Source organism: Cotesia glomerata, linkage group LG1 (assembly GCF_020080835.1).
Source record: "Cotesia glomerata isolate CgM1 linkage group LG1, MPM_Cglom_v2.3, whole genome shotgun sequence".
NCBI classification, from domain to species: domain Eukaryota; kingdom Metazoa; phylum Arthropoda; class Insecta; order Hymenoptera; family Braconidae; genus Cotesia; species Cotesia glomerata.
In genome coordinates, this window is record NC_058158.1 from 3,090,977 (window position 1) to 3,118,367 (window position 27,391).

At 27.8% G+C, this 27,391-nt stretch overlaps 6 protein-coding genes across 10 annotated transcripts in view; 2 read left to right on the plus strand and 4 right to left on the minus strand.

The window, feature by feature from the left end:
• LOC123261515 (solute carrier family 2, facilitated glucose transporter member 3-like) overlaps positions 1-1,562 on the minus strand; it is a 24,036-nt gene extending 22,474 nt beyond the window's left edge. Inside the window, exon 1 of the mRNA XM_044723155.1 lies at positions 1,484-1,562. The gene's annotated coding sequence lies outside the window, so the exon portion shown is untranslated. The remainder of the gene's footprint in view (positions 1-1,483) is intronic.
• Positions 1-5,323, minus strand: part of LOC123261603 (acyl-CoA-binding protein homolog) — a 20,086-nt gene extending 14,763 nt beyond the window's left edge. Inside the window, exon 1 of the mRNA XM_044723299.1 lies at positions 5,205-5,323. Within this exon, the coding sequence (XP_044579234.1) occupies positions 5,205-5,219 (15 nt within the window). The 5' untranslated portion in view covers positions 5,220-5,323. The remainder of the gene's footprint in view (positions 1-5,204) is intronic.
• LOC123261618 (acyl-CoA-binding protein homolog) lies at positions 3,941-5,580 on the minus strand. The gene is made up of 3 exons (XM_044723318.1): positions 5,205-5,580; positions 4,806-4,920; positions 3,941-4,094 (listed from the first exon to the last, which is right to left on the minus strand). Exons 1-3 carry the CDS (start codon positions 5,217-5,219, stop codon positions 3,961-3,963), a joined length of 264 nt encoding a protein of 87 aa, XP_044579253.1. The 5' UTR covers positions 5,220-5,580; the 3' UTR covers positions 3,941-3,960.
• A 1,639-nt stretch (positions 5,581-7,219) lies between these two features.
• On the plus strand, positions 7,220-18,841 carry LOC123261466. 3 transcript variants are annotated; one of them, XM_044723063.1, is made up of 11 exons: positions 7,220-7,360; positions 7,452-7,598; positions 7,802-8,224; positions 9,313-10,254; positions 10,484-10,986; positions 12,015-12,169; positions 14,347-14,913; positions 15,192-15,389; positions 16,329-17,151; positions 18,073-18,389; positions 18,501-18,841. In XM_044723063.1, the coding sequence occupies exons 3-11, from the start codon at positions 7,877-7,879 to the stop codon at positions 18,716-18,718; spliced, it is 4,071 nt and encodes a 1,356-aa protein (XP_044578998.1). In that variant the 5' UTR covers positions 7,220-7,360; positions 7,452-7,598; positions 7,802-7,876; the 3' UTR covers positions 18,719-18,841. The 3 variants fall into 3 exon arrangements, with proteins under 3 accessions (XP_044578998.1, XP_044579005.1, XP_044579012.1); XM_044723070.1 differs by having other exon boundaries at positions 7,452-8,224; XM_044723077.1 differs by lacking the exon at positions 14,347-14,913 and having other exon boundaries at positions 7,452-8,224.
• Positions 13,064-14,178, plus strand: LOC123261593. The gene is made up of 2 exons (XM_044723280.1): positions 13,064-13,449; positions 13,667-14,178. Exons 1-2 carry the CDS (start codon positions 13,404-13,406, stop codon positions 14,017-14,019), a joined length of 399 nt encoding a protein of 132 aa, XP_044579215.1. The 5' UTR covers positions 13,064-13,403; the 3' UTR covers positions 14,020-14,178.
• Positions 18,842-19,135: 294 nt separating the features above from the next.
• On the minus strand, positions 19,136-21,379 carry LOC123275417 (transmembrane emp24 domain-containing protein 5). Of its 3 annotated transcripts, none has more exons than XM_044743524.1 (5): positions 21,228-21,379; positions 20,657-21,135; positions 19,982-20,178; positions 19,829-19,895; positions 19,136-19,543 (listed from the first exon to the last, which is right to left on the minus strand). In XM_044743524.1, exons 2-5 carry the CDS (start codon positions 20,843-20,845, stop codon positions 19,313-19,315), a joined length of 684 nt encoding a protein of 227 aa, XP_044599459.1. In that variant the 5' UTR covers positions 20,846-21,135; positions 21,228-21,379; the 3' UTR covers positions 19,136-19,312. The 3 variants fall into 3 exon arrangements, with proteins under 3 accessions (XP_044599459.1, XP_044599461.1, XP_044599460.1); XM_044743526.1 differs by having other exon boundaries at positions 21,219-21,365; XM_044743525.1 differs by lacking the exon at positions 21,228-21,379 and having other exon boundaries at positions 20,657-21,212.
• Positions 21,380-27,391: the final 6,012 nt, after the last annotated feature.

Below are 27,391 nucleotides of genomic sequence, written 5' to 3' on the forward strand. Positions count from 1 at the left end.
TAATGTCCAAAAATCATATACAACCATATCGGTTACTTGGATTTTTTAATTTTTTATTTTATATCTTTTTGTAAAGAAATAAAAATTTTTTTTCTTAATAGTCTTATGAACGTGGACTTGGCGCGATTTTTTTACAGTGAAACTATTTTTGTTCGGATTTTAGTATTTTTTGTAATTATAATAAAAATTTGCAATTGGTTCCAACTTAAATCTCAAGTTGGCTGCATTTTTTATAGCAAACTATCCCCTTGAAGCTACAGTTTATGTAAAAATAATTGCAGCGCACCCTGGCGGGTGTAGATGCAAGCTGTGAAATTTATTTTTTTAACTGTAGTTTCCCATCTATTGGACTATTACCATGCATTCTCAAATTACTTAGTCTGTGGCATGTCACTTTTTACATCGAAAAAAAGTCAGGATCGAAATTTTTGAGCTTGCTATAGTTTGTGCTGATAAAATTTAACAATTTCAAGTAGATTAATTGTTATAATTGAATATAATTAATTGATATCAGTAAAATAAAGTATGAATTACTGTTATAATATAAAATTTAGGAACAAGAAGTACCGTAGAATTAAATAAAATTTTGCAACCTCGAAATACCGTTCTGCTTACAGTAAACACACTCGGTAGTCTGGCGCTCCGTTTACAACGGATTTGAACGGAACTTGGCGCCAGTTTCTACCGAATCTGTGGATTTTATTAATGTTGCTAGATATTGTACGAAAAGTGATACTTTAATCCTTTAAACGATTTATATTGAAACTTTATAAACATTCAGTTTCCGCGGGAAAAATACAACTTTTGATTTGAAAATTTTTAAATATAATTTTTAAAAAATAATTTTCTAGACCTAGTTTATTATTCAAAAAAAGTCAAAAAATTATCAAGTGTCTGCTAATTATCAAAATTAAATTAGACATCTAAAATCTTTTTTTTTTTTATTGAAAAAATTAAAAAAAAATTTGACATCTAGAAGATTTGAAAAATTATACGTGCAACTTTTTAGAAGTATTTTTTTTCTTGAAATTAAATTGTTAAAAAAAATCATAAATTTTTAAACGCCTTGAAAGTTAAAGTAGTCGACATTTGAAAATATTTAGAATTTTTTTATTGAAAAAAATTAAAAAAAAAAAAAATTGACTTGTAGAAAATTTAAAAAATTCTAAGTGCAATTTTTAAAAAATATTTTTTTTTCTCATAATTTTTATAGATTCAAAAAATCAAAAAATGTCATGTCTGCTAATTTCAGTATCATTAAATGAAAATTAATTTAAGTAGCAGTTACTAGATTATTTTTAGAATTTTTTAAACGAATAAATTATGGTAAAAAAATGGAAATTAGAAATTAAAAAAAATTAAAAATACAATTTTTTGATAAATAAAATTAAAAAATAGTCAAGTAACTGCTAACTTTAATGTCATCATCATTAAAGGTCGTCTAATTTTAGTATTATCTGGTAATTTCAATGTTTTAATTTACCTCGTCAACAAGCTCTTGTTTTGGAATGAAAGTTGGTGATTTTGGTTTTGGAAGGCACAAGTTCATTGCTTCTGTATCTAAAAATAAGTAAATAAATTTATTTATCATAAAATTAAAAAAAAATCTGAATAAAATTCTTACCTGTCATGGTTATTGCTTACTAATATATACAGAGGGTATAGAGCATAGGTATATAATGTATAACCTACTGTTTACAAGGAACCTTTCTAACGGATTGAAATACTTTTTACTGAAATAATAATTATTACAAAACTTAATAAATATTTATAAAATGACATAGAAAATTATCACACACATGGAAAGATGTTATTAAATCACAGACTAAAGGCTATCTTGATTTCAACAAATGATGACTTTTGACTTGGTTAATTTTTTTACTCCATTATATTTTATACACAGTAATTTTCTTTTTCAGATAATTCGGAACTATTCTCGGCGTTAATTTTTAGTAAAAACTGTAAATTTTTTTTATCTTGTGTGTTGTAACGTCTAGCAATTAAAAAAGTAATTAAATAGCTCTTATCTATTTCTGACAACTCTCTTTGTTTGATACAAAATTTACAAGCAACGATTATACGTCATGTTTTATGCATGTTCGATTAGATATTTATATGAATAATTATTTGTACAGAAAGTATATTTTTAAATTGAATCACATAAAAATAAACACATGTATGTAAATGGATTGGATAAAAACAATAATAATATTTTGCGCTGTTCGATTCGCGGCAAAATGCAACACTAATTGCAAGAAAAGAGAGTTGCACTCATTATTATCGACGATTCAAAATATAATTAGATAAAATAAAGAAGAGGTATTGTTTTCATGTTTATCCTATGTACTTGTAAATTACAGTTGTACTGAAGATAAATTTATTTTGTAATTTAGATAATGTATATATAATAATAATGATATTAAAGTCAGCAGTCACTTGACCATTTTTGAATTTTTTTTTAACAAACAAATTTGTTCGAAAAAACTATTTTCAAAAAATTATTAAAATTAATTTACCATGACATTAAAGTTAGCAGTCGCTTGACAATTTTTTAATTTTTTTTAATAAATAAATTTGCTCCGAAAAATTATTTCTGAAAAATTGGATTTTTTATTTTTTTAATTTTCTAAATGTCAATTTTTTTTCTCATTTTCTTCGACATAATTTATTTGTTAAAAAAATGCTTAAAATTATAAAATATCTGGTAAATTAATGTTCATTAATTTACCAGATATTTAATCATTTTAAGAATTTTTTTTAATAATAAAAATGTGACAAGCAAAAATTAGAGAAAAAATTGGCATGTAAAAATTTTAAAACATAAAAAATGCAATTTTTTAAAATTATTTTTCAAAATAAGTTTGTTTGTTAAAAAAATTAAAAATTATCAAAACTGCTAACGTTAATGTCATCAAAAAATTGCATTTTTAATTTTTTTTCCTAATTTTTTTTGCAACAATTTATTTATCACCAAAATTTTTAAAATTATTAAATATCTGCTAAATTAATTTTCATATAATAATAATAATAATGACAAGTGTATACATAAACGTAGATAAAAGTAGCTACCAAAAGAAGAAATAAATAAATATCTTCAGTTTCGTTTATTTTGATGTCATTTTACTCTAATTAAAACAATTATTATCAATTCATATCTCATCAGAAGCTAAGAAAAAAATTTCCTGAGTTCAGTTTGATCGACGTTGAAAATAATTGAACTCATATCTATTAAAGCAATTAATTTTTTCTTCTCGTGAATTATCATTTAAATGGATTTTTTTATCAGTAATTTATAATTTAAATGCTCATATTTATTATTCAGCCATAATATACTAAATGCATGCTTATTAAACGTGAGAAATTTTTCCTGTAATTAATAATTACATGAATGGTTGATTCAATTTATAGTTATTAATAAGTATTATCGAGGATACTTCTAGATTTATTAAAGTATATAGATAAAAATCGCTGATAGTAGTGTACTGATATAATATTGCTGATAAACGGAGCTTAAAATTCATTAAAAAAATTTTATAAAAAAATATTGAAATAATTTTAAAAAACTATTTGCTTAACATCTGCGTTCAGAGTTTACTGCAATTTTTTATCGTGAAAATCAAACAATCTGCTATTAAAAAAATATTTGAAATTCACTTACGTGTTTTTTCTTCATTGGCAAATATTTGAGTTTAAATTATTCAAATATTTAGTACAAAATTTCGCAAATTAAACAAATTGTGTCATGAATATATTTAATTATAAAAGTCTGAGTAAATTTTTAATATTTAAACAATTTTTTATTTATAACATTAGATAATTTTTCAATAATTTTACAAGAAAGTTTAGATTCATTATAAATTATAAAGAATGAGAAAATTACTCAGATTTTGCTAAAAGAATTTAAATGAAATATAATAAGTATGACGTATACATCAAGATGTAAAGTAAAAGTAAAATAATTTATTTATATGTTGCGAGCAATCCCATTACATAAGCGATGTATGATTTTTTAGCTTCATCCTTTGAAATTCCTTTTTTACCATTCCATCGATCCCATTTAGCTTTGCCTTTCAAGTCGAGCATTCCTGGACGACCTGGACAAGTTATTAATTATTATTTATTAATCTATATTATTAAGAGAATAAGAAAAATTTTGTGGCCAGAGTATTTATATGATAAAATGAGTTTTTATGGTTAAATTTGGTATCGTTGGAAAAGTCTTGACCTAGAGTTGTGCCTGATCATGGTTTCATATCATTCTTATCAATAGTCAATTTATAATGACAAGTATTTAGGCTGCATTCGATAATGCTCTGTCTCTAGATACATAATTAAGGAATGACCTTGTATCTCGTGAACTATTGACATTTTTTAAGATATAAGCTCATCCCGATGTTACACTCATCAAAAGCTTTCATTTCAGTATCCACATCATTTTTTCATATATTTATATATATTATATATATGTATATATGAAAAATATATAAAAATGCATGTGGGTACTCAAATGAAAGCTTTTGATGAGTGTAATATCGGGACGTGCTTATATCTTTAAGAACGTCAATAGTTAAAAAAAGTACAGTGCAATTTAACAAGTCATTATTTAATAAAGCAAAATTTTATTTATGCATATTGTGACTGCAAGATTGCTAGTTTATTAATAATTAATTATCATATATATAAATTTATGTAAACATCAACTTTACTATATATATTATTAGAAGTATTCATTTAAAAATATAAAACGAGTTTATCACAAAGTTAATTTCATACATAATTTATAAATCGCATGATTTTTAGCTCACCAGTATTAACGTCACCAACCGTAGCCTGCTTAAAAAGTGCGTACAATTCTAACAACTCATCGTCTGATGGTCGTTTGGTTAAAGATTTAACATCTTCAGCAGCTTGTTCAAATTCCTGTAAATAAATTAAAAAAAAAAAAAAAAATTAAAAATTAGAGCAAAACAAACAACTTCACTTTTTTCTTTGTTTAAGAAATGTATAATAAACGTAAACAGGCTCGATTATTATGAAAATAAAGTAATATTAAATAATCCGATAACTTTTGTTTTAAAAAAAGCAACGAATTATGTAAGATTGCTGTACCATGATAAAAATTGTTAACATATTGCAATGAAAATAAATGATTAAATTGCATAATTTAAATATAAATTTTTTCATAAATCGTAAACAAGGAATACCTGATCTAGCGACATTTTCCGTTAGTTCAATATCCCAAGGAATAAAATTAAATATATTAAAAATTTGATATGCTTTTTGACAGACAAGTGCAGAGCAGGATTCTTCTTCGCTGACTTCGCGGTAATAACTGTTGAGTTTTATGCAATCAAGTAGCAAGTAAACTTTACTGGTACGCTTAGCGAGCACCCAGTGTCAAAGTCCTACTAAATCCAAGTAATATAAAACAAACTGATTAAACAGAAACGAAGGCATCAGAATTATAATACACCAATCAAGTATTGAGTCAAAGGTGCGAGTCTAATTTAGTCATTACCAGTAATCAGAAATGCTATTTTCTTATTCTATATTTATTAATCAAAACAAAACATCGTAATCATCATCTCTTCTGTAAAAAAATAAATATTTCATCACCTGACTCACAAGTTGAGCCCTAATCAAAATATTTAATATAAAAAAAATATAAAGAAATCAAGAAAAAAATTCTTACTGACAATTAAGTATATAATATATACGTGCGTTACATGTGTAATAAAAAAATTGCGGTCAAAAATCCGGGAGTTAAATGAGGCCAATGTACAGAACGGCCACATCATTGGAATCTCCGTTGATACCTCCGGTCATCAGCAATCAGGTACCACCTGCGAGGCTGAGACTGAAACATTCTTTGAGATGACTCAGTCTCTTTCAACTTCCTTTCAACGTTTTTTAAGAAACAGTATCCGCATGTATACATAACTCCAATATCTCCAATACCGATCCTCAATACCATTACCATTTTTATCATTTAGTTCTAAACAGCTAGGCTTATAAGTCTACTATTATATCATGATACTAAAGTTAGCCGACGTTTTTAATTTTTTGATTTTTTTTTAATAATTAAATTAGAACAAAAAAGGATTTTTAAAAAATTGCACTTACAGTTTTTAAAGTTTATTTCAAATGAAATTTTTTTTTTTATTTTTTTGTAATTTTAATGTAAAAAAATCTTAAAAATTTTTTTTTATTGAAAAAATGATCAAAAAAATTTTTTTTTAAATTTTCACTTGTAAAATACTTTAAAAACTGTAAGTGCAATTTTTTAAAAATCCTTTTGTTCTAATTGAATTATTAAAAAAAAAAATAAAAAAAATTAAAATCGTCGGCTAACTTTATTATTATTAATTTTCATTATTATATCTCCAACTCCAACGCTATCAGTGCCTGTAAGCTTAATTAAAGGAATTTAATAGAGTACAGTAGCAGATATCGGTTTGGTAATATTAAACAGACCATCAATCATCACTATTATACAGCAAATAGCTGTGCTATATTATATTGACTGTTGACAGTGGGTTTTATCGAGTGTCGCAAGTCTCAAGTTAAGTGAAACAAAAACAAAAGCAACAAGTTAAAAAATACGGCCCTGAAATATGTGACCGAGATAGACCGAAGGTTGCCGATCCCCCCGCGAAGATTGTATCAAGCATTTGCGGTACTGGTCTGCTGCTGCCTTGACAACGTCTTTCATCTTTCCACTCCATTGAAGGATTTGAAGGGGCTCTAGGCTTGGAACTGTGGCTCTAAAAAATTTCTGCCTGCCAGTTTAAGTTGAGTTTAGGTTACAATTACTGACCAATCGTGCTTGACTGTTACTTATATATATTATGTCTGTAACTTAAAACTGTCAGTATTGTTTTTGAGTTCAAAGTTTGAGTACGATTTTTTTTTTTTTAACATTTAAATATTTTTGTTTATACTTACGTATTATTTTTTTAAACCGTTTTGTTTTAGGTTTGAGTTTGGAATAAGGATATATAAATATGTACATACTTTTATAGATGTTTGTAAATATGTGGAAGAATAAACAACAGTAAAAAGTAAGCTTAGCTCTATTTACTCTAAGCAAATAAAAATATACGGCGATATATATTTATGTTTTTATATATTACGATTGTTGTATTCTGTTGGCGCGCATTCCTTATAATGTTATTGTTATTATGTACGTATACAAGTTACAAGTTGTAAAATGGTCTTTCTACAGAACACGACGTTCACACACGTGTCTGGTGTCAGTCGGTACCAAGAGACGATTCGCAACGCTCGATTTATTTGCTCGCATTTCTCCCCAGTATAAATATAAATATAATAATAATTTTCACTTGCTCAACAAACTCTGGTACTTATTAATTATAATTACAATAATTAATCCTAATTATTTTATTTAAATGAACTATTATTTATTAATCTTTGGCAATTATATTTTACAGGAATTTGTTGTTAAAGTTACTGAAGAGAAATGTGATGTGATTAAAATTAAAATTTAAAATGGAGCGCGCGAATATTAGTTCAAATTAAAATGCCGGTTATTTTCAACGGTGGTGGTTAATTGACAGATTTATTGTGCTTAATCAATGGTATTTATACTTCCTAATCAAAAATGTTTTTTATTTTTTTTATTTCTAATTAACTACTCAGAAGTAAGTGAGTAATAAATGATAGTGCTGATGGTGAAAAAAAATATGAGTTGAAACGGAAATACATTTTTTGTTATCAAGTGAATAATATGTGGTAAAAATTTTATCCGTCATTTATTAACTATTGTTGTTATTATTTTTAGTTTAAATGCTTGATTGAGTGGATGACGTTGGAGTTAAGAATTTAAATATTTAAAAAGCAAAAACTTTGTGAGGTTATGCAGCTTCAACGGACACCTAGCGTTGCCAATTCAGATAATAATAATCATTATGATAAATTGTTATTAAATAATATTGCGTGCAAGACAATGGGAAGTAGGACGATTAATTCAACGGTATTGCATAATCGGAGTTTTCTTCATGGTGATACTGTCGTTGTCAGTGATGATAAGCATAATAACAAAAATACAATTGACAGTTTAGCTCTGAGGAGAGCCAGCTTACCACTCCAGTTGGTGCCAAATGATATTGTTTGCATTGATAATAATACTGATTTTATAAGTGATGACAATGATTCTTCTGTTTATGATTCCTCAACTTCAATTGTTTCCCAACTGGATTCAAAGGTTTGTATTTTTTTAATTTTTTTAGTAAATTATTTATTTTTTAGAGTCACCAATGATCGGTCACTTTTATCTATTGATAATTTTATTTTTTTTACGATAATTGATAAGAGAAAACATTTAAAAAATGATAGGGAGTTTTTTTTTATGATAATATAAACATAAAAACATCAAACACACGGTTAATTTTTATTAAAAAAAAAAAATTTCTTTTGTGATAATGAAAATTAATTTAGCAGATTTTTTATAATTTTAAGAATTTTTTTAACAAATAAATTATATCAAAGAAATTGAAAATTAAATAAATAAAAAATGCAATTTTTTAGAAATAATTTTTCGGAACAAATTTATTTATTAAAAAAAATTAAAAAATGTTCAAGCGACTGCTAATTTTAATGTTATTTTACGGAATTAAAAATTTTTTTAATTAAATTTTTTAAATAAAATTTTTTCAATAAAATGTTTTTGTCCTACCTATAAACGTTAAAAGTGTTAATAAAAAGATTACAATTGTCGAATACTTGGTAAATTCAGTTATCAATTTTTTAATGTGTTAAACGTGTATTTTTTAAACTTTAATAGCTCCAGGAATTTCCTGATAAGTTTTTATCAATAAATAAATTAAATTTACTTTAGAAATAAAAATATACCGTTCGCTGATATTTAAAATACAAAAGTTAAATTTGTAATCAGTTAGCGTAATATGGAAAATTATAATTGGAAATAAAACTTTCACTGTTTATTTTATTTAACTTTATACTTGACAATCATTCAAGGTTTTCATTTGTCGCGATTGAGTATTCAGAAGACTTAAGACCGGATCCAATGGTGTATGTTAAAATGTCAACAATTATTCATTGCATATAATTGAGCAAAATATTGTTATTATAAATGATCATTGTTTTTTTTTTTGCAATGCCTTAATTTTGTTTTAATAGCATGTTAATAAGTGTGCTAAAACAATTTTATAATTATATACTCGGTTAATTATTTGTATACTTAATTCAATGTCAGTTATTAATTATGATTACAATTATGAGTTTAATATTGTATATTATATAATAAACATAAACTCTTTGTGTCTGTTTTAGGAGTTGGAAAGTACAAAGGACAATGATGTAGAAGAAAGAATCTCAACCGAGTCTGTCGAGTCTGCAGTTGATACTAATACGAATAAAGCGGACATTGACTTTAAAGATGATGTACATTACAAGGATGGTGATGATTCGTGGGAAAATAAGACTGAGACAAAGCTAGACCATAAATTTACAATAACACGCCCAAAAAGATACTGCCCATCGTCGAAATTTGGATCCAACAGTAGTAAAAAAAGATTCATTGTTAAACCAAGATGGATTTTTACTCGAACTGTTTTACACTATGTGCCTAAACATAAACGTACTAGGAAATTAATAAATAATATATTGCCCATAAGTAAATACAAAGATACAAACAAGGATAATAATAAAAGTATTAATAAACAAAACAATAATAATAATAAATACAATTGGCCAAAACGTAATGTGTCATTACCATCAAATTTTGTTCACGTAGCAGGTGTGAGAAGATGGTCTTGGTTAGAAAATGTTGATGATAATTCAATGCAAATTATTAATCACAAAGAGAAATGTGCGACTCTAACGTTGATAAACGATAAAAGAAAGAATAGTCTTATAAAAATGGGTGATGACGATGAATTTATTTGTAAGAGAAGTTCATCGGCGGAAACTCTAGTTGGTGAAAATATTAAGGAACCTGATACGAATTTTAATAAAAGACAAACAACGGTATCCATCATTGGGAGTTCTAGGAGAAATTCTGACGAACATCTCGCCAAAACAAATAACGAATCAGCTGTTTATTCGTCGAAACTTCAAGCAAATACTAGTTTCTTATGGAGTCGCATTGCTAAATGTTCTGGTAATGATAATAATAATATGAAACTGGAAAAACTTGAAAGAGTTGAGCTGTGTAATTATGATGATGACGATGATGAGTATGACGATGTCGGATCACCTTCACCGTATGTTCTTGTAAGTTATTAATCATTTATTACTTTATTAAAAATTATTGATTATTTATAGATGGAAAGCTGAAGAACAAAACTGACCTTTTTATTTTTTTATTATTCTAACAATTGTCTTTATTTCAGTAATTAATCTAAGATAAATTTTTAAACAGTTACTTATATTCGTATAAATAGAATTTATAATAATCTATAGAATTGATGAAAATTAATTGTTATATATTATATTTTATCAGGATGACACGTACGACGATGTGGGCGTACCAGAATTACGTGTAAATGGATCAGTGAATAATGAAGACGAACAAGTTTATGATGATGTTATGCTTGTACGTGATCCTTTGCCAGCTAAAGTACCCACAATTGAAAAAGAAAATAGTGGTAGTAGTTGTAGTAGTAGTGGTAGTGGTAATGAGCATGACAAGAATGCCGATAAAGTTTCAGCGAATAAAACGCAAGTCGTAACGGGAAGAAATTTTAAAGAAATTGAAAAAGAAGAATATGAAGAAGAACATGATTTGATATACATGAGAAATGATTATTCAACAGTTGATGAGGATGCTGATGATGAGGTTACTGTTTACGATGATGTAGGTGTTGTTTTATGTGAATCTCGCGTTAATAGTATTTATGCTGGCTCCATCAACATTAGTCAACTAGATCCGTCGAAAGAATCTGAGTGGGAGGATTTGGATGAAAATTCATCTATAAACGGATTGTCTAAAAATCTACGAGCGCTGTAAGTTCATTTTTTTTTATTAATAAAATTGTTTTATTGCAACAAAAATAAATTTTATTGATTGGCTATTTTTTTTTTAAATTAAATAAAAAAAAAATATGTTTATTAGAATTTCGATGAGAAACTCTACACAGAAAAAAAGGTTTTACTTGAGCCAAGAAAATAATTTTCTTTCTAATTATTTTCTTGAGCGAAAAAAAAAATTTTTTTTTACACAAGAAATTTCACTTATTCCAACAAAATGAATTCTCTTGCTTTAAGAAATACGTAACTTGATCCAAGAAAATTTATTTAAGTCGAGAAAATCTTGTTGTTTTGAGAAAATTCAGCCTCTTGCTCCAAAAAATTTAGTTCTTGATAGAAGTAAATTTTCTTGTCTTGAGAAAATTTCTCTCTTGCTCCTAAAAATTAAATATAAAGATAGAAGTAAATTTTCATTAATATTTTTATTGATTAAATCAATAAAAATCAAATATTCAAAAGAAAAATTTTCTCAAGGTGAGAAAATTTTTTTCTCAGCTGAAGTAGATGGCGCTGCTTCCCTAAAGTATCTAAAAATCTTGATCAAATATAAAAATTTATTGTATCAAGTATTTATGATAATTTGAATTAAGAAAAAATTACTTCCACCAAGAATAGAATTTCAAGAAAAATTTTTACTTAGGCCAACACAACTTCGGTCTTCCTTCAGGCACCCGAAAATTTTCTTGAGCCAAAAATTTTGTTCTTCAGCCAAGAAATTTTTTTTTCTGTGTACACACAAAAAACAAATTTTTTGCGCCAAGAAAATTTTAAGTAAAACGAAAGTTATTTTGGAGCAAGAAAAAATTTTCTTGGATCAAAAAACATTAATTTTATTCAAGAAATTTTCAACCTTTCTTAATATTTTCTTGAGTCAATAAAATTTATACTCTAATTAAGAATTTTTTTTTCTGTGTAAAGTTCTCCCAAGATTTTGCTATAATAACGCAGAAAATATGATAATAATCATGTAAGAATAATTATTAATTATTTATGTTAATTTACAGATTAAGAAATGCATCTGATAATCAAAATGCGTGGAGCAATAAAAAGAAATCGGGACAAAGACGTACGCGGAAAGTGCGTCGTCAAAGATCGAAAGCATCGCGAAAGAATTCAGCACGCTCGACCAACCGAGTGTCTCGACCGTCCACTGTCTCTGGTAAGTATGTATCGTAAAATATGTATTTTGACTTTAAACTGTAAGTACGTATGATAGATGCTTATATATGCACATGCAGTTGGGAGCCGGAATAAAAAAGAAAGGATTTAGGTTTGATATAACCACCTGAAATATGTGCTCGAGTGCATCACGTTAAACTGTATATCTAAGTGAATAAGTATATATATATATATATATATATATATATATATATATATATATATACCTAATTATTTATTATGAAAACTACAACTATTTTCTTGTTTCATATTACGGAAGCATATTTTTCTTTGAGAACAACAACTGTTTTATGAGCATGTAATAATTGTTCTTAACGTGATCACACGGTAACTTTTATAAAGTAAAAGTTTTCTTCGTTAATATATTGTTATTAATACAATATATTTTTTTATATTGTTACTGTAATTATCATTGTTTTTAAATGAATAAGTAGTATAATAAAAAAATATTTAAATAAATAAGTAATAAATGTAACGAGATATTGTTAAAATTTCACATTAGTTTTGTAATCAATCGTTTAATTTAATCGGCTGAATAATTTTTATAAAATATAAACTTATTTGAGTGATTATTTCTCTTACGATTGCGCAACAACGATTTACCGTTGAGTTTAAAAAATTCATTGTTGAGTGAAAAAAGTGAATTTGTTGAAGATGAGATCACGTTTTGGTAGTGCATTTATCGGTCATTACTGTTCGATTCGATTGTGAATTGAATACTAATAAACTTGAGGAGGAGAAATTTCAATGGGAATTTATAAAAGTAAGAGGAAATAAATTTAAATAAGAAATTGGTAAATAGAAAAAAAAAGTTATTTTAATATAATTTATTTAAATCAGTGGGAATATTATTTATTAATTTAATATACATAGTGTTTGAATAAAAATAAGCAGCACAAGATAAGAAGAGATAATTAAAGGAAGATGGAGGAAACTTGGAGCTGGATATGTAGTATGGAGTATGGAGAATACAAGAGTGACTGGCTGGAAGTACTAGCAAGGTGAAAGCGCATATTGCGTGTTGGTATATCCAATGTTCTCACTCTCAGTCACGGGCGAGCCGGCAACGGCACCCGCACGTATTTAATTCTCTTCTTTACATACAAATAATAACAATTAAGTTACACTGAAAGTAATTACAATATTAATGACACGGATAATTTAAATAATTTTATTTATTTGAATTTTAAAACAAGTGATTGTAAATAATCAGGATGAGATCAGGCTTGAAAACATTGTCACGACGTCCTAATACGCAAGGTAACTATTAGTAGCTACGTCATATATTATTTTTTAGTATCGTGACTAATAAGAAGGTCATTACTAAACAATCTGTATTTAATTATTGTTAAATAATTTAAAATATTGCGAAATAATTTTTTATATTAATTTAAATATGGAGTATGACGTTGGTAACATATTTACATTGAGACACATTAAAAGAGAGATTTTTATTGACCTTGGGAATGATTTTAAGTGGCTGTCAGCCTTGGTACGGGATCGGTTCTCATCGTTGGACCAACAGCGAGTGGGGAAGATACAAATCCACAGACGTGGAGGGATTGTGGACCAACTAACCTCAAGGATGTCAACCATCTGAAATGTACCACTCTAGATCAACTAAACTCAACGACAACTTGTACTTCATCTTCTACCACTACAACTACTAATTCTAAGGGGACAAACAACGCACAAGGATTGGTCCAGCTTAGAACTGTTGAGAGCGAAGATGGAGATGAAGCACTCGTGGACATCCAGGAGACATCCTGCTACGTTCTTGAAGGTTTCTTCGAAGGAGATTCTTCTGCGAGTAGAATAGAAAAATCATAATAATTAAATTCATTTTTTTTAAATTTTTTTTTACCAGTAGTTAATTACTATTAGTAATCAGTCACAAGCAACATTACTGCTTATTAATTAAATTTTATAAAACCTTTACTTAATTTTTATTCAATAATACATAAAAATTTTAACTCTGCAATGTAAAGGTCCTTATTATTAAATAAAATATTATTATTATAATGTCTCTTTGATTAAAAAAAACAGCAATCATAAATGCCTAATTTATTATTAAGTTTATCAATTTTTTTTTAGTATTAATTTTCATTTATTATTTTAAAGATAACAACATTAAAGATAAAATTAATTTATCAACAGATACGGGCTCAGACGATTCAAACTACGAGACACTGTATTCATTTGAGCCGTATGAGTCTAATCAAGTGGATCCAATTAATAGTGGAAGTCAATTATTTAATTCATCAGACGATAAAAGTAATAAAAATTTAACTGTCGACTTAACTGATGAATCGACGAGAGAACGAATTAATTTGGGTGCTCCACTAAGACCGGTACCACCGCCGCCAAGAGAATCTAGTCTCACTGGGACATTTGGGAAACGTATGAAGATGTTGAAACGTACCTGGAGTATTACTAAAGGAAGCTTAGGACGAATGAGAAGAAGAACTTCTGGTTCCACGGAAACAGACTCAAATACGGATGACTTTAATACCAAATCGAGTCAAGTGTTTAACTTCAAAAAACATTTTCAACGTTCCAGTGCGGCAATGTCAACATTTTATCTCGATAACGATAATGCTACAAGTGTCAGAAATAATAACAATAATAATAATAATAGTGCGAGTACCAGTACTAGTTGTGATGATATTTATGAAAATAGCAATTGGATCAATGCTAATTACTCAAAACGTGATGGAAATGCGGGTGAGAGTTTTAATTGAATGTTACTCTGTTTTAGTTTTTATTATTTAAATATAAATATTCCTTTCTAATTTTTATCTGATAAATTTATATATGGGTAAACTTATTAATAAAATTGTTAACTTTGGCCGTATATGAATTTATGCGACAGAGAAAGTAATGATAAACTATTTTCACTTTTAAATGCTTAATTATTTCTATAGTTTTTCATAGTATACATCATTGTAATCGTAATTGATAATATGATAATAATAATTAATAATAAATTTTGTTTTGTTTAGTTGATGACTACAATATATTATCGGAAGAACCGCTGTATCAATTTTATGCGGCTTCGACATTCCGTGGTGCTTTTCAGTCAGATTCAGACAGTTATGGTGATGCTGAAGATTCATTGCCGTCAGCTTCCGAACTGGGTAAACCTGGTTGTAGGACTCTTTGGTGTCAAACGCCTCAAGTTATTAAAAGTGGTTTACTAGGTGAGATTAGTATGTTATTTATATACAAATTTTGAAAAAAAAAATTTTTATTTTTTATTTATCAGTTAGACTTACAATCGTGGACATTAATTTAAGTATGATTTTAAGTTTACTGGAAAATAGCCATTTGTAAACTCGAACGTTTATAAATTATAAATTTGAAAATTAGTTGATAATGTCATTTGTAAAATTAGTTGCAAATAAAAAATGATTTTAGCGAAATGGAAATTTCACCAAATATAAATTCAGTCATTTATAAAATAGCGAAAAACAAAAATTTGTGGCTATGTGAACTTAGCGAATTCTTACTGCAGAAACTTATAAAATTAGCCGATTGTAAACTTTGTGAATTGTAAAATTAGCCCTTTCTAAATCTCTCGTAATTCTTGAATGGATCGACGGATCAAAAAACGATTTGAGGCATCTAAAAGGACTTTTTGTTTTTCGCTATTTTATAAATCACTGAATTTAGGGTAAAAGTACCGTTTGTGGCCACTGTATCGTTTATGGCCATTTATTGTTTAAATAAACGATAGAAATTAATTTATATTAACAAACCATCAGAAATTCAATTTGTTTTAATATAAATTTCTTAAAACTCAACAAAAATATGGTTATAATATTATAATTTTTTATAAATTAATTCAAATGTTAACTGGCCAAAAACGGTACTTATACCCTATGTTTGGTCAAATTTCCATTTCGCTAATTTCATTAATATCATTTTTTATTAGCGACTAATTTTACAAATGATGTTATCAACTGATTTCCAAATTTAGAGTTAATAAACGTTCTAGTTTACAAACGGCTATTTTCCAGTAATATTAAAAACATACTTCAATTGATGACCATGATTGTACAATAATTACTATAAATTAAAATGTTTGTTTTAAAGTTAAGTATAAAAAGTAAAAAATATCTCAATCATTAAAATTTCAGAGCAACTAACAAGTGATGAAAAAAAATTACAAGAAGCCAAATTTGAAATAATAACTTCTGAAGCATCATATTTAAATTCTTTGCGAGTATTAGTTAATGAGTTTCTGATAAACCATGAGCTGGTCTACGAAGCACTATCAGCAACAGACCGTGAAAAATTGTTTGGCAGTGTACCGAGTGTTTTGATAGCATCGGAAAGACTTTTAGCGGAATTAGAGAGTGTGTGGCGTGCTGATCCGATGTTAAAAGGTCTACCGGAAGTGTTACTTAAACACGCAGAACGTTGCTCCAAAATATACACGGACTATTGCTCAAATCAAGTGAGCATTGACTTGACGTTGAAAGAACTTCGTTCTAAGAAATCATCAAAATTCGTAGAAACCGTTACTCGAATAGAGTCCCATCCAGCTTGTCAGAGTCTGTCGCTTCACTCATTCCTGATGTTACCGATGCAACGAGTCACAAGACTGCCATTACTCGCTGATGCGGTGCTGTCGAAACTGTCGACGGAGCATGAAGAACGGCTCGATTGGGAAAAAGTTCTGTCTGTACTCGGGCGAGTCGTTACCGAGTGTAATGAAGGTGCAAGAGTCGCAGGAAGACAAATTGAAATGGCTTCACTGGCTAAAAAAATTGAGTACACGACTAAGGTACCGTCTATTGATTTGCGTGATAGGTATCTGGTACGAAGCGGCCCTGTTACACAGATACTCGCTAAACCTGGTACTGAGTATGTACTGACATTTAGAAAAAAATTTCACAAGACACCGCTTTATCTTTTGTTGTTAACAGATCATTTACTTATTGCTAAATTAAAGTCAAAGTGAGTTATTATTATTATTATTATTATTATTATTATTATTATTATTATTATTATTATATATTATTAAGAGAATAAGAAAAATTTTGTCTCCAGGATAGTCATATGATAAAATCGGTTTTTTTAAAGTAAAATTTAGTCTCATTGCAAAGATCTTGACTTGAATTTGTGCCTTTTCAAGGTTTCATATCATTCTCACTGATAGTTAATTTATTATGATAATTATTTAGGCAACATTCAAAAATGCTCTATCTCTAGATACACAAATAAGAAATGACCCTATATCTTGCGAATTATTGACATTTTTTAAAATATAAGCTCACCCCGATGTTACACTCATCGAGACCTCTCATTTGAGTACCCACATCAATTTTTCATATATTTATATACATTATATATATGTATATTTGAAAAATATATCAAAATGCATGTGGGTACTCAAATGAAAGGTCTCGATGAGTGTAACATCAAAATGAGTTTATATCTTAAAAAATGTCAATAATTAAGAAATGACCTTGTATCTCGTGAACTATTGACATTTTTAAAGATATAAGCTTATCCCAATGTTACACTCATCAAGACTTTTCATTTGAGTACCCACATGCATTTTAATGTATTTTTCATGTATATATGATATATATAAATATATGAAAAAATGATGTGGGTACTCAAATGAAAGGTCTCGATAAGTATAACATCGGGATGAGCTTATATCTTTAAAAACGTCAATATTTAAAAAAATACAGTGTAATTTAACAAAAGTCATTATTTAATAAAGCAAAATTTTATTTATTTGTAGTTCACAAGTTACGGCAGTCACATAGTGACTGCAAGGTTGTTAGTTATTATTATTATTATTTTTCACATTTTTAAGCTCATGATAATTTATTTTTTTTTTTCATTGATTTAAATATTTTATTTCAGTAATCAAGATGAAGTATATTCAGTGATTGATTCGTGTAAAAGAAGCCTTATTGCATTAGAAAAAGTTCCTGATGATTCGCCTTTCGCTGGACGACATGCGATGATTTTAACATTACTCGACAATTACTGCAGTCGGCATGTCGAATATATTTTGTCTTGTCAAAATTCTACTGAAAGAGAGAGATGGCTTGATGCAGTGTCACCGCCGAAACCAAATTTAGTTGGTGAAACTTTGTATGAAACATGGGATTGTCCACAAGTTATGGCTTTGTATTCTTACACTCCAGTACAACCCGATGAATTATCACTTCAACCAGGTGATTATTTTTTTTTTTTTTTGTATATTTTAAGTGATATTATATAATCTAAAACGATGATCATTGATAACTGAGATAAAAATGGTTGATATGTTTTTTCTTATAAAATAGGTGACGTGATAAACGTTCTCAGAAAGATGGCTGATGGGTGGAACCTCGGAGAAAAACTAGTAGGTGGTGAACAAGGCTGGTTTCCAGGTAATTATACTAAAGAAGTTGCTTCTGAGCATGTACGTGCTAAAAATCTGAGACAGAGACATCGACTTCTTGCACTCAGCGAGAGCCTTTTACAGCAGTACGCTAACCAATCGGTTTGTATCAATCGATAATGTGATATAATATTTTTTGTTGATTTATTCTAAATATTAAAATTAATTGTATAAATTTTTTAGAGGACTAACTGAAATTTTTTTATGTCAATTTTTGTTACTCCATTAAAATGGTGAAAAATATTTTTTAAAAATTTGTTTTGTATATATGATATATTAAATTGTAACATCTATTTTTGAATTTTATTGAAAATATTAATGTTATTTGATATTTTAAGTGTTGAATTACTTTTGTTTTTATTTTAATAAAATAATTATATAGAGAAAAATACATTGTATATAAAAATAGTTCCATGTACAGTCAAAGAATTTAAGTAGATTAGATTTTAATGGTTTGCAATAAAAAAAAATACATATATTGTATATATAATTTATAAATATATATATGAATTTTTTAAAAATATAGTATTGTAAGTAAGGAAAAATATAATTACTTAGAATGTATAAATATGTTATAACCATTCAGTCATTTTGTCTATGTATAAAATTAATAATCAAATGAGTATATAATTTGTTGAGATGAGAATAAGTGATCATGATTAGAGTAAGACAGTCGTACATACAAAAACAATAGTTAGTCTAGTAATATAAAAATTAAATGCGAATTTTCGATGAACCACTTGGTCGTTCTTGGAATAATTTTTTTACAAAATATACTTGTAATATCGTCGTTGCAATAATAACGATAACTTGTGCAACAGACCAATTTTGAACATACGAATTGTTATCTGTTAATAAATTTAAATCACGTGCTTCTCGACTTCTACTTATAGCTTGTGTGTGTAACATTTCATTAATATTTTTTTCAACATTAACAATCGTATTCTGTAATTAAAAACGAAATATTATTTTAACATAAATTTTTTATTTTTTTTGACTTTATAATTTAGTTTTTAAAAATTATTTTTTCATTGTCAATTGAAGTTTTTAAATTTAAAAGTAAAACTATAAATTAAAAAATAATTTTAAAGTCAATAACGAGCTATTGTTTTGTCAGATTAATTATTTATAACTTCAAATCCATATAATAAGATTGCGATGTATTAAACTAGATTATAAAGTCGATATAATTCTTTTTCAGATGAATTATTTAAATAAAAAAAAAATTACCGTAAAGTTCTCAACTGAGAGATTTAATTCTTCTAATTCTTTAGTAAATTTATCCCACTGGTCATACCTAAAAATTGAATAACAATTAATTGAATAACAAGTATAAGATAAGATAAGAATAAAATTTAAATCGATTATAAAAAATATATTTACCTGATAACAGTGATATATAAATTGACTAATTTGCCAGCAAAACGTGAAAATTGATTATCAACACACACACTGTAGTAACCACCAGTTCCTGATTGGTCTTGATAATCAGCACTAGCCCGCCATTGATAAGGAAGTACTATTTCACCTGCTTGATTTCTTACTGCAAATCCAGCCTTTCCATCACCGCCTCTCAGCACCTAGATAAAAATATTTTAATTATCATTTTTATTAATAATAAATTAAAATCTAATTAACCACTTGTGATATATAAAATAATATTATAGCAATATTAAAAAAAAAAAAAAATTATAACAATATAATAAAATTTTATCTGTGCATCCGGCAGATATTTTTTGGTTCGACGTTCGTCGCTTAAAAATAAACATATGGTGGGGTATTTAAACTCATGACGTGGCAATGGGAATAGCAAATACGTCAAACTATTGTTAAAAATACCATAAATATATATGATAGTGAAATTGAGAGACATGTGATAATTTTTAGAAATTTTTTAAAAGAAAAATTATAGCAAAGAAAATTTCTTTAAAAAATTCTATACTTAGAAGCTTTCAAAAATTATAAATGAAAATTTTTAAAAATGATTTTCTAGGCAAAGTTTGTTTCTCCTAATTTCAGTATCACAAATATATTAAAATAATAATAAATAAAATTAACCTGAAAACTGACGAAGAAAGTTGCTCCGGGATTTACATACTGGAAGTAACAATCCTCTTTCCCGGCATCTATGTGCACTTTGTAGTCCATCGCAACAGCAGGAAGAGTTTCATACCAAGGTCTTGAATCATCACAGCTCGCCAGGACAATAAATGTCCCGGCAATAAATAAATAACTCACTAAATTCATTGAAACTGGTGACTGTTTATTCGCTCATTGGTGAGCAGTTATGTTGAGTTGAGTTGATAAAATAAAATATTATAAAGTACACTGACATGTGATCCACACAGACAAAAAAAAGTGCTGTTAGACTGATGTCTAGTGTGCTGCGAGTTGGGTATCCACCATACCACCACAGCCGTTATTTAGATCTGGAGGTCCAGCCGGACAGCCGGAGAAAGTATTAAGCGTATTATTTCCTCCCTCCTTACCTTTCCTTTCCTCCGGTGCTTAAGACGGTAACCAAGCTCAAATGTACTCTGAAAATTTTATGCAAAATTATTTGGTTAATCTTTAGTACTTCTAGTGGTACGTCAAGCTTCATTGTCGACAATGTTATTACTATTATAACCTATTTTATTAAGCTGTCATCAAAACAACTCTATCGTTAATTGTTTGTTTGTTATTTATAATTTTTATTTATGTTAAAAATTCATTATTGATTGTAGTTATATAGTTGTGTTGTCAAGACAGGTTAAAAACAATACAGCAATACAAAGTACGCTATCTTTACTTGATACTATATATTATTTAATTCAATTAAATATTTTTATTATCTTAAGTGGTAAATTTTTATAGGCATTTATTTTATCAGCAACTGGTTGTAATTATTTAAAAAAATTTTTTTTTTACTTTATTTATAAAAATATATTGAAATAATTAATGATAATGAAGTGAGTTGACAGCTGTCATTTTTTTTATTTTATAAAAGGTCAATTACAATAAAAAAAAAAATGCTTCTAAAAATTTCCAATAAAATTTTTTTTTATTTTCACATGTAGAATTTTTTATTATAATAATTTAATTCTAAAAAAATTTCTTATACCTGTCAAATTTAGTTTCGTAATAATTACCTAGATTATTTCAAGTTAAAAAAATTAAAAACTATTTTTCTACATAATTTTGTGAATAAATTGGCAAAGTATTACAAAAATTTAATTAAATATAAAATATATTTTTTTCAGATGAATAATACTTAATTTTATTTAAAAATAACGAATTTTTTAAAATTGGCGAATCAGAATTAAGATTCAAAAATAGGGTGGTGGGGGTAATCGGAAGCAACGTCGGTTAGAACTAGACAACTTCATTCCTGTACAGGTGTACAGTCCATCGGCGCCAGCGATACAGTCCCGCGGAAATGTCTATTTTTTAGTATTTAATTTCTACATAATAATTAAAATGAGTAATTAAGGTACCGAGTAATTGTAACAAGAGATAATTTAATATAAAAATTTAATTGAGGTAAATATATATGAAGTAAAATAACATCTAGAACAAGTTTAAACCTGATGTATATCTATATACATACACAGAAAAAAAAATATTCTTGAATCAAGTATATATTTTTGAAGAGCTCAATATTCTTGGTTTGAGTAGAAAAATTCTTGATTTAAGAACATTTTTCTTGATTTAAGGAAATTTTACTTAACTCAAGAATTTTTCATCTGGATTTAAGACAATTACCCTCTTCAAAATTATATTCTTGGTTCAAGAATTTTTCTCTTGAATCAAGTTAATTTTTTTTTCTGTGTACACATAGCTAGCTTGTTGAATTTTTTTCAGCTTTGTCTACTGTAATTTAATTATTTATGATGTTTTGATTTTAGATATTGAATTCATAAAAGTGAAAATGGTGTGATTGAGTATATGTAAGTAAGTGTTTTTTGTATTCTGTGTTGTACTGCCATGAGAAAAAAGCTCGGGCAGTTGGGAGTTGGGAGTTGGCCATTTTGAAGGTCCGAAACCCCGCCAAATTCAAAATCCAACTACAAGAAAGTCGAGCAAATCCGTCAGCAGTATCATGGAGCGCTGCCGGTAAGTTAGAATTTATCTTTTTCAATTGATAAAATTTATTAACTGTTGGTTTTTATTTTATCTATTCATAATAACGTTTGTTGATGTGTTAAAGTTCTTTATATAAATTATTTGAATTCTAGGATTCAAATAATAAGTATTTAAGATTTATTTTTTCTTCATAAAATTAATTCTGTTAACAGGCGAGACCAGTGATTGCAGTTTCAATCGGCTTAGCGAAACGAATGGAAATTTTGAAAAAACGTTTTTAGAGATAATAGATAATTTAATACTATTTGTAAACTATTTCACCACAAAGCGTTTTTTTCAAAAATTTCATTCGTTTCGTGAAACCAATCGAAACTGCAATTGATCTGCTGTTGGGAGTGCGACAGAGATAGTTTCGTTGAACTCCGTGAGAGCAAAGCGAGAAAAAGATGGTCTCGCCTGTTAAAGGTAGTTGTAGCGTGATAGGCATTTCAACAGAAAATTATGAAATTTTTTATTGAAAGATAAATATATTAATAATTCACTACCAAAATTTCAGATCAATTGACCGCACCGTTTTTGAGTAATTAATTTTGAAATTGCATCTTTTACACGTAGAGGCATAGAGAGATGATAAAGTTAGTCTGAAACCTTTGGCCCACCCGCGGGGTAGGGAAGTTTTCATACTAACTTTACCATCTCTCTATACCTCTACTAAAGATACAATTTCGAAAATTAATTACTCAAAACGGTGCGGTCAATTGATCTGAAATTTGGTAGTGAATTATTAATATATTTATCTTTCAATAAAAAATTTCATAATTTTCTGTTGAAATGCCTATCACGCTACAACTACCTTAATCTAAATAATTATTTTTTTTTTTAATTTTTATTATATATATTTATTTTATTTGCAATATAGATATTTTTAATTTCTGTTCACTTTATGAATGCAATTAAAAAAATCAAATGGAAGAGATTGAGTTTTCATTATAATGAAATTTAATAATAGAAATCTTAATTGAAACATAGGAATTATATTGAAATTTCAAAAATATCCTAATATTTCATTTTAGTTGGAATTATGCCTCTCGAATTGGAAGAAATCATTCATTGAATTAAAATTCAAAGAACTATCAGAGCACATTAAAAATAAAATTTCAAAGCCAGAGTAATTTTCTATTGTCATTGATTACAGTAAAGCCGTATACAATTAGAACTGCAGTGAAGCTTCAGTGGACTGTATACATAGAATTAGAATATTAAATCAATGCTAGGATTGTTGGTTATTATCATAATTGCCATGTTGATATCAATAATTAGATAAAAAAAAACTTTTATTTTTTTTCAACGAATATCAATAAACTGGGATTTTATTGAGACAAAATTTTGAATTATTAATATACTGGAAAATTGTCCTTGTAATAATGATTGCGGGTGATAAATCAGAAACTGATTCGTCTAAAATATCCGTGTAAAAGCTAATAATGTTTCTATACTCTCAGAAAATACTGTTAATTTTTTGCTTTTAATCTTTTACCGCAAACGAACATTGTAGCCAAAGAAAATTTATATTGCAGTGATTCAAATTTCTATTCAGGTAGCTAAGTACTTTGACGAAAAGATAAAGTTAGGTTTTGTATTCACTGCTCCTAGCATGAGGTCATAGTATGTACGTAGAAAAATTTGATTTATTACCAGCCCTTTAGACCCCGAGACACTGACTTTTAAAAAGATTGGATTAAGATACTTAAGATTAAGAACAATTTGAGAAAATCCAATTTTCCAATGATTATTTTAGTTTTCTTGAGGAGTAAAGTTTAACTCTTTATCTCGTATCTTTAAGTTTAAATCAACGTGAATAAGAAGTTTTGTACACTTTCAATGATTAATTATTCTCATTTTTACAAATTTTTATTTTTCATTTTTTATAACAGACGAGACCATCTTTTTCTCGCTTTGCTCTCACGGAGTTCAACGAAACTATCTCTATCGCACTCCCAACAGCAGAGCAATTGCAGTTTCGATTGGTTTCACGAAACGAATAAAATTTTTGAAAAAAACGCTTTGTGGTGAAATAGTTTATTAAATTATCTATTATCTCTAAAAACGTTTTTTCAAAATTTCCATTCGTTTCGCTACACCGATTGAAACTGCAATCACTGGTCTCGCCTGATAAACAAATTATATTATTCGTCGTTTTTTTGGTAATTTTAATCATTAATAATTTTTATTCGATACACTGATGAAAAACTTAACTTGGCTCAAGAGCAAAAATCTTGAACCAAGAACACCATTTTGAATAAAACAAATTTCTTGAAGCAAGAAGAAAAATTCTTAAACCAAGAAAATTTTCTCGACTCAAGAACTTTTCCTCTTGGATCAAGAAATTCATTTTCTTCAAAATGGTGGTCTTGGTTCAAGGTTCTTGCTCTTGAGTCAAGTTAAATTGTTTATCAGTGTTTATTTATATTTATAATACGATTATTTACATTGAATATGTTTTAAATTTACACACAAAAAAAGTTTACTTGAATTAAAAAAAATTAGTAAAACGGTTCACCCTAAAGGCCATCCCTGCAACTTCCCGCTAATTCCATACCTGGGCGCTTAAAATTGTACTTATGACGTTTTTGAGATTCTTGAGCTCAAAATATAAGTTATGTGATATTTTGAGCTCGCCCAGCTCAAAGAGATAGTATTTCTAAGGATTTGAGCTCTTCGAGCTCAAAAGTCTGATAGAAGTTTCATAGAACACTACTTTTGGAATTTTCAAACCGCAATAACTTTTGAATAGATCAACCGATTTTCACGTGGTTGGCAGCATTCGACGTAGTTTTATCAGCCTCATAGAATATTTCCAGGTTTTAATTGATCCAACCAAAAATTTTGGAGTAATTTCGAAAAAACACTTTTTTCGGTTTTCTTTCGTTCACGATATCTCTCGAACGAATTAACCGATTTCGACCAGCTTGGTGGCGATCGACGTGGTTTCTTATTGTCTAAAGCTAATTAGTTTTTGGAATCGATCGGTAGAGACGTTTAAAAGTTATCCAAAAAAAAACCACATTTGAAAAAAATTTTTTTCTTAGTTTTTTTAAGATTTCTCAAAATCTACTGATCCGAATCGGTCCAAATTATACTCAAACTTTAAGTTTGGCCAAGCCCTTTCAAATGGCACCAACCACGATAAAATTGGATGAGCCGTTCAAAAGTTATAAGTGGTTCACATACTTTCACACACACACACACACACACACACACACACACACACACACACACACACACACACACACACACACACACACACACACACACACACACACACACACACACACATATATATATATATATATATATATATATATACAGACACCGTGACAACCTCACGAGAGTAGTCAGGGAAGCTTCCTATGACCTTCAAACGTCGAGATCTGATGAAAACTCGATTTTTGCAAAACGGGGTGAAAACAATAACTTTCCGATTTTCGAAAATCTTCGATTTTCTTAGCGGGAAGTTAAAAATCTTTTGGAAGATCTATATTGTTTTTTTGGTAAGAAAAAATTTTCTTGATATAATGGCTCAATATAACATCACTTAGAATTTTCATTTTTTGAAATATTTTCTATGACCAAGAAGATTAGTTCTGTAATAAGAAATTTCTTCTTTTTGTAAAACTTTTCCACCCATAAACTATTATTGGCTTAATAACAAAAATAAATAAATATTTTTATCATTAGCCCTCAGTAACAGGCCAGGAAGTTTTTTATTTATTTTAGCTGATACATATTAATAAAATAAATATCAAAGATGAAGATATATATGCATCAATACAATGCTAAATAGTAAAATAAGTTTGACTTTGTAAGAAATAAGGTTGACAAAAAAAATATTTTTCTTCGAAATTGATTCATGTATCTTTCGGCGAGCCCTTATGTTGAGCAAAGAGATCATTACTAATTTTTCAAACACATGGGCCCCACATAGGGGCATAAAGTTCTTTGAAGAGCGTACATATCTGTCGGTGAACTTGAACTGTAACGACTACCATCTATTTTACAAAATTGACTTCTATGTACCTAACCGTCAGCATCTTGTTGGTCTCTACAGGGGGCTAACTTTGATCGGACCGATGTCAATCTGCTGACCTTATATAGAGCAGACCTATAAATAGACTAGCTTCTGATGATTTTTCATACTTTTCAGAAAAAAAATATTCTATTGACTTTTGTAATATCGACTACTGTATATAAACTATAAAAACCGTGAAAGTAACAGATTATAAATTTATATTTACATCTCTACTATATCTATTATTTTTGTTTCTCTACCAAGAATCACCGTGTCGATGAACCTGAGTGCGCGTAATAAATCTGGTTGTAAATTTTTTTTCTATTTTCCCAAAAATAATAACGCTCGTAAACAAACTTGAAACTCAAATAAATAAAGTCAGGTGAGATTTTTTACGAGCTTTTCCATGATCTCCATTTGCTATGGGTCGTTTACGATGCGGGAGGCCCAAGTTGTCTTACACGGAAAAAAATTTCTGGGAAAATTTACTATACAACTATTGTAAAGCTGGACCATACTTTTATTACTATTAATTTTCAAATATTTTAGAAGAAAATTTACTATTTATTCATGAAATTTTACAATTTACGATTAGAAAAAATACGATATTACTATTGTAAAAAGTAAGAATTAAAATTTCCAGTGCTGCCTCTGTATCT

Bases quoted from the DNA above. Each gene is read 5' to 3' on its own strand.
- LOC123261618 (XM_044723318.1), bottom strand. The intron at 4,095-4,805 runs GTGAGCTAAAAA...TAACTTGTCCAG, and splicing joins GGTTGGTGACGTTAATACTG to GTCGTCCAGGAATGCTCGAC.
- LOC123261466 (XM_044723070.1), top strand. From the start codon at position 7,877: ATGCAGCTTCAACGGACACCTAGCGTTGCCAATTCAGATAATAATAAT. The intron at 14,914-15,191 runs GTGAGAGTTTTA...TGTTTTGTTTAG, and splicing joins AAAACGTGATGGAAATGCGG to TTGATGACTACAATATATTA. The intron at 17,152-18,072 runs GTGAGTTATTAT...ATTTTATTTCAG, and splicing joins ATTGCTAAATTAAAGTCAAA to TAATCAAGATGAAGTATATT.
- LOC123261593 (XM_044723280.1), top strand. From the start codon at position 13,404: ATGAGATCAGGCTTGAAAACATTGTCACGACGTCCTAATACGCAAG. The intron at 13,450-13,666 runs GTAACTATTAGT...AATGATTTTAAG, and splicing joins ACGACGTCCTAATACGCAAG to TGGCTGTCAGCCTTGGTACG.
- LOC123275417 (XM_044743524.1), bottom strand. From the start codon at position 20,845: ATGAATTTAGTGAGTTATTTATTTATTGCCGGGACATTTATTGTCCTG. The intron at 20,179-20,656 runs GTTAATTTTATT...ATTTTTATCTAG, and splicing joins CTTTCTTCGTCAGTTTTCAG to GTGCTGAGAGGCGGTGATGG. The intron at 19,896-19,981 runs GTAAATATATTT...TTCAATTTTTAG, and splicing joins TTATATATCACTGTTATCAG to GTATGACCAGTGGGATAAAT.